Consider the following 14307-nt stretch of genomic DNA (forward strand, 5'->3'; position numbering starts at 1 on the left):
TGACTGAGCAATACGGTAGGGGGGCTGGGGTAGTGACAAAAGGCCCAGGGCCAAGAAGGAGGAATTCAGCGTCTTTAGACAGAACACAGCCTGTAGTCCTCCGCTGCTTTGACGCCCACTAGAGTGGGTTATAATTTGGAGATTCCCTTGCCGGAGCATATCACAGGCCCAAACGTGTTGCGAGGAATGGTGAGCTAAGGACTGGCGGCAATTAGCAACAAGCGATTAGTTACTCTTCCGGAAGATAGATGCAGACACCATTTGTGATGGGTATGCAGGCAGCAGTGTGGAGGCGCAGATAGAAGCGCTGTTGGGTCCCGCTGCGAGGCAGGCAAAGCGCTTGACATCTAGAGGGTCACAGAGCAACGGACGGCTATTGCGGTACCTTTGAAGCGGGCAGAGGGAGTGTGAGCCGGTCTCAGAGGCTTCAGGAGAGTGGTGAGCGAGAAAGAGAAAATTTACCATGCAGACAGTTGTCAGAGTTTCCCCAAAAGCAATGCGCTCTGCGATATGTCCGCAATTGAAAAGCAAAGAGCCACAGTTTTCCCCCCGGAGAAAGCGGTTGATTCAAGGGAACAGAGAACGAGAACAGGCGATACATGTTTCGTCACATCCAGTGACTTCCTCAAGGCTCTATGGAAGAGTTGCGCTACTGAAAGACCATAGCTCTGTGATTGCGCATGTTATATAGGTTGCTTGTCAGTCCAGGTAAGTCCTGAACATTTTTAATTTGCCTCTGAATATTTACCAGAAGGCCAGTAATGGCTACAAAATGAGTCTTTTAGTAGCGCAACTCTTTCATAGAGCCTTGAGGCTTGAGGTAAAAAAGAGGGTGGTGATGGACGGTTAACCAGAGTGGGCTAAAGAATGGTGATGGTTCAGATGCTCCGTCCATCACCACCCCCTTTTGTACCGCTTTGTTCGCCATAAGTTGGCAGGGTATGCTCAGACGTGAGTCCCTTGGTCACTTTGCCACTGGATTCAAGCAAGCCGGGCTGAAGACAGCTATAATGCCAGAAACCAGTCCTCTGAAGCTTGGTTCCGGTCCAGGGAAGGCATGGCTTGGCAGTTTGGGCTGGACTGTTCCCATGAGGCACAGGGTCAGACTGATTTGCATATAGGCATGTCTGAACTGGGGTGGCAGAGTGGGCTAAAGAACGGTGATGGATTAAACCCAGATCTGTTGACTAGGTGTGAGTTTTTGATTTGTTCAGATGCTGCGTCCATCACCACCCCCTTTTGTACCAATTTGTTCGCCATAAGTTGGCAGGGTATGCTCAGACGTGAGTCCCTTGCTCAATTTGCCACTGGATTAAAGCAAACCGGGCTGAAGATGGCTGTAATGCCAGAAACCGGTCCTCTGAAGCTTGTTTCCGGTCCAGGGAAGGCATGACTTGGCAGTTCGGGATGGACTGTTCCCATGAGGCACAGGGTCAGACTGATTTGCATATGGCCATGTCTGAACTGGGTGGCAGAGTGGGCTAAAGAACGGTGATGGATTAAACCCAGATATGTTGACTGGGTGTGAGTTTTTGATTGGTTCAGATGCTCCGTCCATCATCGCCCCCTTTTGTACCGCTTTGTTCGGCATAAGTTGGCAGGGTATGCTCAGACGTGAGTCCCTTGCTCAATTTGCCACTCGATTCAAGCAAGCCAGGCTGAAGATGGCTGTAATGCCAGAAACCGGTCTTCTGAAGCTTGTTTCAGGTCCAGGGAAGGCATGGCTTGGCAGTTCGGGCTGGACTGTTCCCATGAGGCACAGGGTCGGACTGATTTGCATATGATGATGTCTGATCTGGAGTGGCAGAGTGGGCTAAAGAACGGTGATGGATTAAACCCAGATCTGTTGACTGGGTGTGAGTTTTTGATTGGTTCAGATGCTCCGTCCATCACCACCCCCTTTTGTACCGCTTTGTTCGCCATAAGTTGGCAGGGTATGCTCAGACGTGAGTCCCTTGCTCACTTTGCCACTGGATTCAAGCAAGCCGGGCTGAAGACGGCTGTAATGCCAGAAACCGGTCCTCGGAAGCTTGTTTCCGGTCCAGGGAAGGCATGGCTTGGCAGTTCGGGCTGGACTGTTCCCATGAGGCACAGGGTCGGACTGATTTGCATAGGGCCATGTCTGAACTGAAGTTGCAGAGTGGGATAAAGAACGGTGATGGATTAAACCCAGATCTGTTGACTGGGTGTGAGTTTTGATTGGTTCAGATGCTCCGTCCATCACCACCCCCTTTTGTACCGCTTTGTTCGCCATAAGTTGGCAGGGTATGCTCAGACGTGAGTCCCTTGCTCACTTTGCCACTGGATTCAAGCAAGCCGGGCTGAAGACGGCTGTAATGCCAGAAACCGGTCCTCGGAAGCTTGTTTCCGGTCCAGGGAAGGCATGGCTGGGCAGTTCCGGCTGGACTGTTCCAATGAGGCACATGGTCAGACAGATTTGCATATAGCCATGTCTGAACTGGGGTGGCAGAGTCGGCTAAAGAACGGTGATGGATTAAACCCAGATCTGTTGACTGGGTGTGAGTATTTAATTGGTTCAGATGCTTCGTCCATCACCACCCCCTTTTGTACCGTATTGTAAATGCAGCACATCTGTGGTGGCGTAAGGGTAAACTTGCGTCACGCATCTTTCCTGGTGCATCCCTGCTGACTTGCAGGGATGCGCCAGGAAAAGTAAATCTGCCCCCTGGTGTTTAGGCAGGCAGCTGCAGGAACCGACATCCGGTGGCACAAGTCACACCGGCCTAATGTCGGCCGCTTCTGCACTTAACAGAGGTTTTTGCGGCACTAACATTACCTGCGCCTGCCGACTGTGCTTCTCGACTCATCCCCAACTCTGGCAGCACTTACTTCTTCTTGAGCCTTGCTCAGTGCCGGCTCACCCCCGCTACACTCTGGCTCTACCATCATTAGCCAGACGGTGCCATTTTCTACCAAATGACAGATGTCATCTGCAAGTGGTGGGGCCGGCGCAAGTACGTGCATCGGTGCAGGTATTGCTATTGTATTTTTAACAAATGTTATGTTGAATTCTCGCCAAATTAAGAATATGTAATACACAATATAGTAAAAATTTTTTTATCAACCTCTATCGAATTATCAGAATTTCAAAGTCTGAGAAATTGCAAAAAAATTGGGAAGGAACCTGTTAAAAGGGAAAAAAGGAATTGCACACGATACATGGTAAATCTTCCAAAGAAAATACTTAAATACATTCGCCCAATTCTGTCTTGGTAGTAGGAACTGTGCATGAACTTTGGTGGCACTCTATTCTTTTAAGTCAAAGTAAACTGTGTTGATCTTTTTGCAGCCCAACATGAAGGCTCCAGACCATCTGTGCTGGTAGCTTTCCGCAATGGGGAGCTCCACCTGCCTTGCAAACCAGTTCCTGACAGGATGGATGCAGTCTTCAAATTAACTCTTCGCAAGGAAAATCATCAGGAGCCTGTCTGTACTGTCGCCTGGACAAAGAACAAAACCGAGATCGATCCTGGTCAGGGTGGGACTCACTGTGGAGTGCAAAGGTCCACCAACAGCGTATCTTTCATTCTGACCAAGCTGGATAAAAATCACAATGATTATTATATCTGCCACGTGGAGATTTTTTACCCTCCTCCTTACAGGAATACAAATTTAAGCACAACCTATGTGTATGTGCATGGTAAGTAAGGAAGCGAGCTAAAAGGGTATAGATAGCCGTGGGCTGAGCTGTAATATTTGCATAGTGCTCTATAATACAGAATAGTCATTGAAGCTCTATAATAGAATGGGCGGGGTGGTAGATGTTGGGTAAGTGGAGTCTTCATCTGTTGTGTATACTTTGTAGAATGAGGTTTGATGGTCTGGCCTATGTTCGAAGCATGGAGTGTCAAGAATGGGTTTTGGATCAGTGATCTAATCAAGTGTTAGCTCTGCATTTCTGTCTCAACTGAGGATGAAAAGTATAGGGTTTATAGCGTCTCTCTTGTGGAAACATACCATATAATTATTGGTCGACATGGTGCTGGGTGAAAAGTAATTTGTCTGATACAGTAAAATCTTTGCATCTGAATTTGCATGCCTCTGATATTTTCTGTTTATTAATGGATGTTCCAGATCAGGGTCGTCTATACCGAGAATGATGTTCCACCAATGCAAAACTTTCTAAATCCATGGATGGACAGGAGGGAGGCCAGGGGCCCTTCCTTGGCTATAGGTGTGAAAGCAATTGACTCCTTGTTGTGGGTGGGCTATTGTGCAGTGCAAAGAAGTAAGAACCTATAGAGATTGTTATGTATCATTTTAGGACCCTATTGTAATTTTTCCGATTCATGCCCTTATATAGGTATTAATCACCATATCCTTATTAAGGCAAAGAAATCATAACCATATTTAGGCATAGCTCATGCAGTCCAAATACGGCAGGGCTACTTCCACTAGTTCCTAAAATCTACAACGATTTCTTGGAAAACTCGGCTTCAGCAGCTATGGACTTTCCCTTGCTCGAGAACTGACTTGTCCAAGAACTCATGGAGTTTTCAAAGAACTAAGACTCTTTGATGACGTTATTATGTCCACCTTTACATCAAATTCAGCAACTTCAAGGTATAAATATGCCCACAATTGCCTAAGCAAAGTGGAGAAGTGTGGCTCCATGGGTTAGAGGGGGCAGACCCAGAAGCAGAGATCGGCCCGGGACCAGGGTTCAATTCCCGACGCGGCAAGGTACGGAACCAATGTCAGCGTGCTCGATAAATCTCGCCTCGGTGCCTCTCTAACCATGTGTCCCATGCTGCAACTTTGGGCAATAGCTTGCTTAATCTCCACAACGGCCCCCTCGCTGCCGGGGATGCCTGGCTTCACCTTGGGGATGCCCAATAGGGACCATCTCACAGGGAAAGCCAGGACGGGTTCTCCAGCGGTACACAGTGCCAAGAAACCCCGGGGTGAACGTGCGCTCTACAAATTTGTACTAACATAACATAACATAACAAACACACGGTGTTTTCGAGCAGTTCTACTATCTACTTGCCCAACGCATCCTGCTACATCAAGTGCCGAAGGAAGCCGACCCTCCAGCAGACACACTGAGAGAGACGCTGTCTTTTCTCCTGCCGAGAAATCCAGCTCCAGTGTTTCCAGGCTACCCTTGCGGGTTGTTGGGAAATCGAGTCCTGAGCCTGACCTTCTTCATTCCAAATCAAGGTACGGAGCTGATTAGACATTAGGGGCCAGATGTAGGTAAATGAGATTTACCGATTTTTAATTACCGAATTTTACCGATTCGGTAATTAAAAATCGGTAAATCTGAGGGGTGGATATGTAGGAACATCCAGATGTTCCTTTTACCGAATCGGTAAATATCTGTATTTACCGATTCGGTAAATACCGACCGGTAATGCCCCATTCATTCCTATGGGCTTTGAAGCCCATAGGAATGAATGGGGCATTACCGGTCGGTATTTACCGAATCGGTAAATACCGATTCTGACAAGGGTGCAGGGGGTGTCACTTTGACACCCTCTAGCACCCCCAAAAAAGGTTCGGGGGCCATGTGGCAGGCATACCTGCCCTAAGGGCAGGTCTGCCTGTCATATGGCACAGGTGTGCATGCACACATGTGCATGCACACCAGAATCGGTATTTTACCATCAAATAGTATTTGATGGTACAATACCGATTCTGTAATGCTTGTGGGACTCAGAAGAGTCCCACCTACATATCAATTTTACCGAATCGGAAAAAATACCGATTCGGTATTTTACAGAATCGGTAAATTTACCGATCGGTAAAATTACCGATTCTGTAAAATACAGGGCCCTACATCTCAAATTGCATTTACCGGTCGGTAACGGCCGAATTCGGCCGTTACCGACCGGTAAATGCCTACCTACATCTGGCCCTAGGAGAAATCTTGGACAGATTCTTGGCAAAAGAATACTACATTCATGCTACACCTCACTTACTTCTTCCCTCGTACAAAGCTTAGGTTAGGTACATCGGGTAGGCGTATTTTAGAAGCACCAGTTGAGTACTTTTAGCCTCTGGTATTTATGTGTGTATTTATCTATCTTTTAGGAACCATACAATGCTCTTACAGTATTATTTTGTTCTACTCTTTATACTGTAAGCATTATATTTTCCAACCAGTTTTACGATTGTAGCAGTTAATTTCTTATGCTTGAGAAAGCAGACTGTTCAATAAAACCTTTTTATTGAAAACACCCGTCTATCTATTTCTCTGCAACTCTGGTGAAATGAAGCATGCACGAGTGACTGAGTGAAATATCTATCTATTGTTTCCACGACTCTGAAGAACAGTGTTATCTTGGGGAAACAAAGTTGTCATGTTTATGCTGTTGTCAGAAACTAATCCCTTCTTGTGAATTCGAGAAAGTTTCTAGTGACCTCTGAGCTAGCTGGCACTCACAATTAAGTCTAATATATTCGATAGAGACCTAGTCGACCTCAGTCCTACGTCTAAACTATAGGATATATTATTCCAATGCGCAGAGCCTATTGGGAATATAGGAACTACACTACATGGCGCCCAACTAATTTAATGCTATATACTAGAATAACTCAGTCGTGCTTTTCACAAAGACCCCTTTTTCCCGTAAAAACTCCAATAGACGTCTGGAGTGAGTTAAAAGGATAAAAAATCTGCCTTAAACTGAGTAGAAAAAAAAATTATATGTATTAGTTTTGGTTTTGTTCATCGTTGAAGGATACAGTGTTCCAAAATATTGTGCACCTTATCTTTATTTCCTTGAAACCTGCTCTGCAAAAACTTTCATTAAACAATGTTGAATAACGACAACAAAGCAACCGGTGGAGCTGCAGCAGCCCAACCGGGTTTAGACGTTACAGGGTTTAATGAAGACGATGAGAGTATTACAACTCTCACTATCTGGAATACACAAGTCAAAAGCGCCAAGATGCTCCTCGGAGTGATAGCGCGCTATAAAAGTTCCTTATCACATATCACACATGAGGATGCGATAATCATCCCGGAAAAGGTAAGAAAAGCCAGAGCTATAAAGCTTATAGAAATTGGCCTATCAACAAGAGGTGGTACGGTTATATTCGTCATAGTGGCACATGAATATCGGCAGACAGAGGTATTCTATTCATGGATTGTCTTTCCACAAGCAAATCCATCAACTCATGTGTTCCACTTCTACAAGATTGAGGAACATCCAGCGGAATGTGTTCCTTTCGAGGACGTTGAAATTCCACTAAATTACCAAGAGTATCAGCTCTGGTTTAAAGGCGACTACAACATCAAAATCACATTACCAGGCTCGGTCCACTAGGTAGACCAGGAGCAACATGGCCGGTACTAGCCAGCTATACACCACATCCTGCCATAGAACAAATGACAGATCCAGAACTGTTAGCTCAGTTAAAACAATGAATTAAAATACATAGACAATTGGTACAAAATGTCATGCAGACTTTAACAGTCCAACCTACAATAAGAATTCCACAGCACACCCCTCACCAGGGCAACACAAACAAAATTATACCACAGACTATACAATCAGTCATTGGCAAATTACCCGCAAAAATGGAACAAATTCCGTTCTGGTTAGCTCAAAACAAATTACTAAAATAGAGGCAGTATTTCCTGATAGTACACCTCATGAGAAATACAGGATTCTAACAATCTGTTTACCACGGGGGATTGCACCACACGTGGAGGACTGTGACACTTGGGGTACAGTCTTTGCTCCAATTTACACAAAAACACATGGTGTCCCGTCTATGGTGGTGATACCAGACGTTCTGATACAGATTCAAAATGAATACGGTCCAGAACCAGCCTTGAATCTTGGTATGAAATTACTGAAAGATTTCAAACAGGTCTCAGCTATTTTATTAGCTAACATTAAAGGTGAAGCAGCATCCGTGGATATCCGCCAAAAATTCAAAGAACTCGATATTACTGAGCAACCGTATGAACTTGCCAGAATTACTGAAAAATTATATGAAGAACTAGGTAGAGATAGTTTGGGAGGGAAACCTGTAAAGCTCGAACTAACAGAAAATCCTGAAAAAGTTTTTATCAAAAATAATCTAACTACTCCTAAAAAGAAATGGGAAAATAGTAGACAGTCACTTCCTAAAGAGAAGCTTTCTCAATCCATAGGTAGATCTTCTCAAAAGGAGCACTCCGAAAAGAGGTATACCCTTAGAAATAGGGATAATTTAAGAAAACCTGATAGATATCAAGATACTGATACACGTTCCTCTGGTACCTTTCAGACTTCCTAGCAGAAATCCGAAAGAAGAGGATGATCAGAACACAAAGAAGAACGCGTGAAGTCCAAAGACGATTAGCAAGTTCCAAAAAATAGGAAAACTAAATTCTCCAAAAAGAAGGTAGAAAGAATTAAAATCAGACATGCCGAGGATCTTGAGGACACAACTCAAGAACTGGGAGTGGGCCCAGACAATGCTGGACAGCGCAGCAGAGGTCACCATAGCTCGCAAGATCCTGAAAGATCATCTGGAGACAGTGGATCTGAATGAAAACATTCATGTTGAAACTGCAGACACCAGGGTTAGTGTACCCCACCAGTTATATGAAGTAACACTCCGGATAGAAGGACTAGGAAAATAAAAGCACTCTTTTCTGAAAAACTATCCAAGGGTTATGACATTCTTCTAGCTGAAAAAGACTAGCCACCTGAATTTGTCAGGGAGTGCCCACATGGTGAAGAGATAATTATGCCAGCCTTCTCTAATCATACTTCTATTCATAAATAATACACCTATGCCAGAAAATGGGCTGTGGCACAGGCTCCAGCATTATATAAAAATCATGTGGGATGGGATGAGGACTCTCCTCACCATAAACTCCAGTTGAAAAATCAACCTACTGCTCAGAGGCAGTATCCAGTAAAACAGGGAGCTAAAAAACAAGTCAGGGAGATCTTAGATCAACTTAAATACCAGGGGGTGATTGAAACATGCACCTCGTCAATGAACAATCCTTTGTTTCCTGTCTCCAAACCAGACAACACATATCGTCTAGTTTTGGATTACAGACATTTAAACTCTTGCTGCAAAACCTTTGCAGTACAAAATGCACACAGTGCAGCACTGATGAATAACATAGTTCACAAAAAATATAAAACTACATTAGATATTTCAAACGGTTTCTTCTGTCAAAACATTGCACCTGAAAGCAGGTACTTGACCGCTTTCTCAATAATGGAGACACAGCAACACTTTTGTCGTCTCCTCCAGGGATTCAAGAACAGTCCTGGATTATTTTTAGCCAGAGTAACAGAGTTAATACAAACATAAGATGATGAGGCATTATCTTATGTCGATGACATCTATCTTATAGATGATGACTTGGACAGGCACTTGAACAGGGTGAACACAATAATCCTTGGATTCACCTCTGAAGGGTATAAATTCAACTTTAAAAAATAAAGAATTGCCCACCTCAACGTCCTATTCTTCGGATACGAACTTTCAAGTGAAAGCAAAAGCCTGGCAGAAAACTTTCTAGAGAAATATGCGCTGCTCCAACCTCCAAAAATGCTGAAAAACTTACAGTCAATCCTAGGATTCCTAAACTTCAGAAGAACTTACATTCTGAATTACGCAGAAAGGGTTAAACCTCTCTATGAACTAATAAAACCGGATTTTAAACCTACTACTTGGACTCAAAAACATGCAGAACTTTTGCGTTCAGTACCTTTTTTTTATTGCATTTGTACAGCGCGACAGCTACCCAAAGGTTTCCCGGCGCTAGAATCGCAGAAGGGTGAGAAAACAGATGAGACAGTAAGGGAGATGGGCCTATTGATTAAAGAGCCAAGTTTTTAAATCTTTGCGAAATTTATGATAGTGTTGTTCAATACATAGATGATAAGGCAAAGACATGTACAAACTGACATGTTGGCAACAACACACTTACAAACACGAGACAATGTACACAACCTTGCAATCTGAATCATCCCAGGGAGATGCGGATTGACATACCTACCCTTTAATGAAGGTGAAAAGGTACCAAAAGATTACAAATCAAACTTGTAGACACAAGCTGAAATGATATTTACTTCAACAGAATGAATTCTGACAGCGGTTCAGACTGCTGTAGCAAAGGAGAGAGCCCTCGCGCAGGGTAAACGCATAAAAGTTGTTACACCTGTACCTGCCTTAGAGGCAGTGACAAAGGCTAGCATTCCAAATGCAAAAGCTCTACATCCGAGATGGATACAATGGGTTAATTCTCTTGCTGCAACAGACGTTAAATACGTTTTTGACCCTTACTTGAAGACACAAGAATTTCTCCAATATGAACAAGAATGTCCTCTGTCTACTGAAATTCTACCTCTTGTATAATATATACAGACGGATCAGCACAGCCCACGATTGGGGGTAAACAAGCTTAAAATGCAGCGTGCGCGATTGTTAAAAGTCGCTGGCGCGATGGTAAATTCAGACCGATGTTCAGAAAAACTCAATCTCTAGGAGACTGTGCAGCTCAGCGAGCTGAACTCCAAGCTTTCAAAATGGCGCTTGAAAATACAGATCGCGAATTCCCCACACTCATAGTGTGCGATTCGCATTACTGCGTCCAGTCTTACAATGAATATCTGCAGAACTGGGTTTAAAATGGTTTTAAAGACTCAAAAGGTGGCACATCAAGCATAAAATGCTTTGGGAACAAGTAGTTCTTTTGCAGAAAGAACTACAAAAGACTCACGTGTTCCATACACTGAGTCATCAGCGTGATGGCATTCACGTTGAAGGTAATTCATTGGCTGATGAAGCCATGAAGGCAGCTGTGCAAACGGCTTCCGTAGCTGCAATTACTCGTTCAAAAACCAAAATAGACAGCGAAGTAATGCAAGCTGTCAATGCTTCAATAAAGGACAGTGGCAAAACATTACCAAAAGGCTTTCCACTCAAGTACTCATACATAACTGATGCAAATACTATTCTTTTTGCTCGAATCCCTGGAGTCGGGGATAAAGTAATCCCAAACATGGAACATAGATTAGGACTAATTTTGGCAGCACACAAAGGTCTTGCCTCTGCACACGCAGGTATTTCTCCACAGTTTCATTATTAAAACAATGATACTGGTGGCCGCACATGAGGAAACAAACCAGAAACTATGTTTTGAAATGTGAAATCTTCCAGAAAATGAAAGTTTCAACAGTGAAACGCTCGGCGCAGACGCCCCTTCTAATTTCAGATAAACCATTAGCATGTGTTTTCCTGGACCACTGTGGTCCCTTACAGAGGGATGGTAACTATAAATACAACATGGTCACAGTGGATCCCTGCTCAAGATTCATTTGGATGTGGCCTCAGTGCTCGGCTGACGCCCAAACTGTTATAAAAGATTTGCGAGCCTTTATCGGCACATACGCAATCGGCACGCTACATTCTAACCAGGGTCCTGTGTTTAGCTCTAGGGCTTACAAGGAGGCCATGGCCAGCTTAGGCGTTGCAATGCGGTTTTCGAGTCCATTCCATCCTGAGGGAAATTCGGTTGTGGAGAGAAAAAACCATGACATAAAGCCATCTATGACAGCTAGGGTATTAGTTTTGGGTGATGGGTGGGTCAATTATCTAATAAATGTCCAACATAGTCTTAATAACCTGCAAGAAATTCTCTGGGTTGAATCACTCCATATGAAATGCTTTTTGGTACTAGAATGTTGGTTGAAGACCTCGATCGTCACACTTCAGTGGTGGAACAAAAACCCTTTGATATCAAAGATCGTTTGGCTGTTTTACAGGACTTAAATGAAACAAGAAGAAGTCTAAGCAACACCAGCGAAAAGCCAACGACCACTGAAGAAAAACCACCTGTCCCAGCAAGACCTGTCTGGATTCCAAAGATTGGGGATCTGGTCAGGGAGAAAATAGCAGACAAGAAGGAGTTTGAACCTTCTTACAGAAAACTAGCACCTGTACTAGCAATCCACGGATCAAGAACTGTGCTACTGCCGCCCCTTGCTAGAAGAAAGGAGAACCGGTCTGTATCAATTGACCTGGTAAAACCACACCATGTGGCCGATAATAAGTAGTAGGCCCAGTGGGCTACCAAGATGTAGCAGACGACCAAATCTTGCTACCATCCAAGAAGTTCAAACTGAAAGACTCATCACCTTTGAAGATTCAAAAGTAAGAAAAGAAGGACTATGCAACAAAGCCATGGAACTTGTGCCTCTTGAAACCCAAATAACAGTTCGTCAAGAAACTCCCATCTACAATGATGTAGCATCTGACTATACAAACATGTCACGGGAACAAGCAACTCTAGTGATTTCAAAGAATCCGGATGCAATACCAACTATTGACAGAACTGCCTCTGGCTATTTTATCAACTTTGATAACTTTTCTGAGAATCCCACCTGAAACTACGCCAGCAAATAAAACTTTCAAGGAAAAATTAACGGAACTTGGTCAAGAGCTTGCAAAGACATATCTGGTTTCACCATGGGTTGAATTTTGGATTGAATTAGGTGTATTGTATCTCCTGCTATGGCTCATTCTTGTTTTAAGTTTGGGAAAGCTGATAGATGGAAAACACATTAAAATGGACACAGCAAGTAAGAACATCAACGTGCTCCAAGAGCCACACAAATCATCTCATCGTGAACAACGAGACCTGTCATCAGTGAACATCACAGCGGTTCCTCTACCTGGTGAAATAGCTTGGGATACAACTGACTATGACATTTATGGCCCTGTCGAGCTGCTGAAAATTCCACACCAATTTAAGGTTTACTTGAGTGATTTTGTTTCACCCAGCACATTTTCTGATGATTGGGACTTTGAAACTGTTAATGATATGATGGCAGACTTAGAAATGTCAGTTAAATTTACAAAACATGAATACTTAGAAGGTTCATCAAATTATGAAGAAAGATATTGTTTTAATCATTTTGGTCATCATTACTTGCACAAATCTGCAAACCCTAGAAATGTTTTTACTTATAATCAATGGGAATATTGCCCAACACCTCCAAAAGGTAGTTCTAAAACATTTATTAGAAAATTTCCATATTTTACAGGTTTTAATGTTACAAACCCAGAAAGTTTTTACTTTAAAAATGTGAATAAGACAGGCATGAAAAGTATGTTGACAAATACTAAACAACTGTATTCTGCAGCCTTTTATGCTCAATTGTCCACCTTAGGCTTTGACTTTTGGAAAGACAACATTGAGACAAAAACTGTTTGGGGCACAAAAGACTGGCAGATACAAGGTTTAGAAGCATTGTTTAGAGCCTGCATCATCCCAGAACAAATGATGTTTTTAAATGACACTATTCAACAGACATCTTGTCTTGGCATTGCTAAGACAAAAGATTTAAACAAACCGTCCATACCTAATCCCACACCTAATAGTAATTTAACTTCGGATGAGGAGGTAGACTTAAATTATATTCTACAACAAAACAGAACAAATCCTGAATGGAAAAAATGGTTAATCTGGCCCATAGACACGAATAACTGTCAAGATAGATTCCTGAACAAGAAACAAGGGTTCACAGTAACTCGGCCAGATCCAAGATATATCCAAAGACAACATCCAGGGATAATAACTTATAGTGTAGGAAAACTATGCCTTGAGTGGCTGCAGAAATCTACACTTCCAGAAAAAAAAACACTTATCTTTGCTTAAAGATGGTGTTGATTTATGTGAATTCTTACTGAGACCTCGTAATCCACGTCATAAACATTTCATATACGCCGGTATATACGCTGCATACAATGAAGCATGTAAAGTCACGCAAATGGAAACAGCTGAAAGAATACGAGAAATTGATCATATTAATTTAAAGAAATCACTCTGTGTAGTTGACAATGGGTTAACAACTCTGTATATATATTCTTTGGACCGCATTGTATCCTCTGCCATAGACATAATGAAACATGACTTGCTGATGTTACAACATGGCCAGTCTCAATTACGTTATATAATGCTATTAGGCTGGACGTTGCAAAACCTTCGTTCTGGCTATGTGCCTTGGCGTTTAATCAACCTTACATCATTGTTTACTGTGTTTAACCTTACAGATAAACAAATCTCGTCAGCACAGAAGGGAGCAGACTATACGGTGCTGAGCATAGAAAAACTGGAGAGATTACCATTGACCGTTTCTGAGAAAGCATCAGTTGAATGGATAATACATGGCACCATCACGATATCAGTGACGATTTTTCAGTTTCAGTATTGCTTAGAACACATACCAGCAGGCCTGTATGAAAGGTTGGGTAGAGAATACATTAAGTAGACCTGGGATTTACCATACACACATAAATGTTGGAGTGGCGGAAAGG

At 43.0% G+C, this 14307-nt stretch overlaps 1 protein-coding gene across 1 annotated transcript in view; it reads left to right on the top strand.

Moving 5' to 3' along the window:
• ICOS (inducible T cell costimulator) overlaps nt 1-14307 on the top strand; it is a 105821-nt gene that overhangs the window by 35010 nt on the left and 56504 nt on the right. The window contains exon 2 of the mRNA XM_086955301.1: nt 3311-3661. Coding sequence (XP_086811427.1) covers nt 3311-3661 — 351 coding nt within the window. The remainder of the gene's footprint in view (nt 1-3310; nt 3662-14307) is intronic.

Source organism: Lissotriton vulgaris, chromosome 2_1 (genome assembly GCF_964263255.1).
Source record: "Lissotriton vulgaris chromosome 2_1, aLisVul1.2, whole genome shotgun sequence".
NCBI lineage: Eukaryota > Metazoa > Chordata > Amphibia > Caudata > Salamandridae > Lissotriton > Lissotriton vulgaris.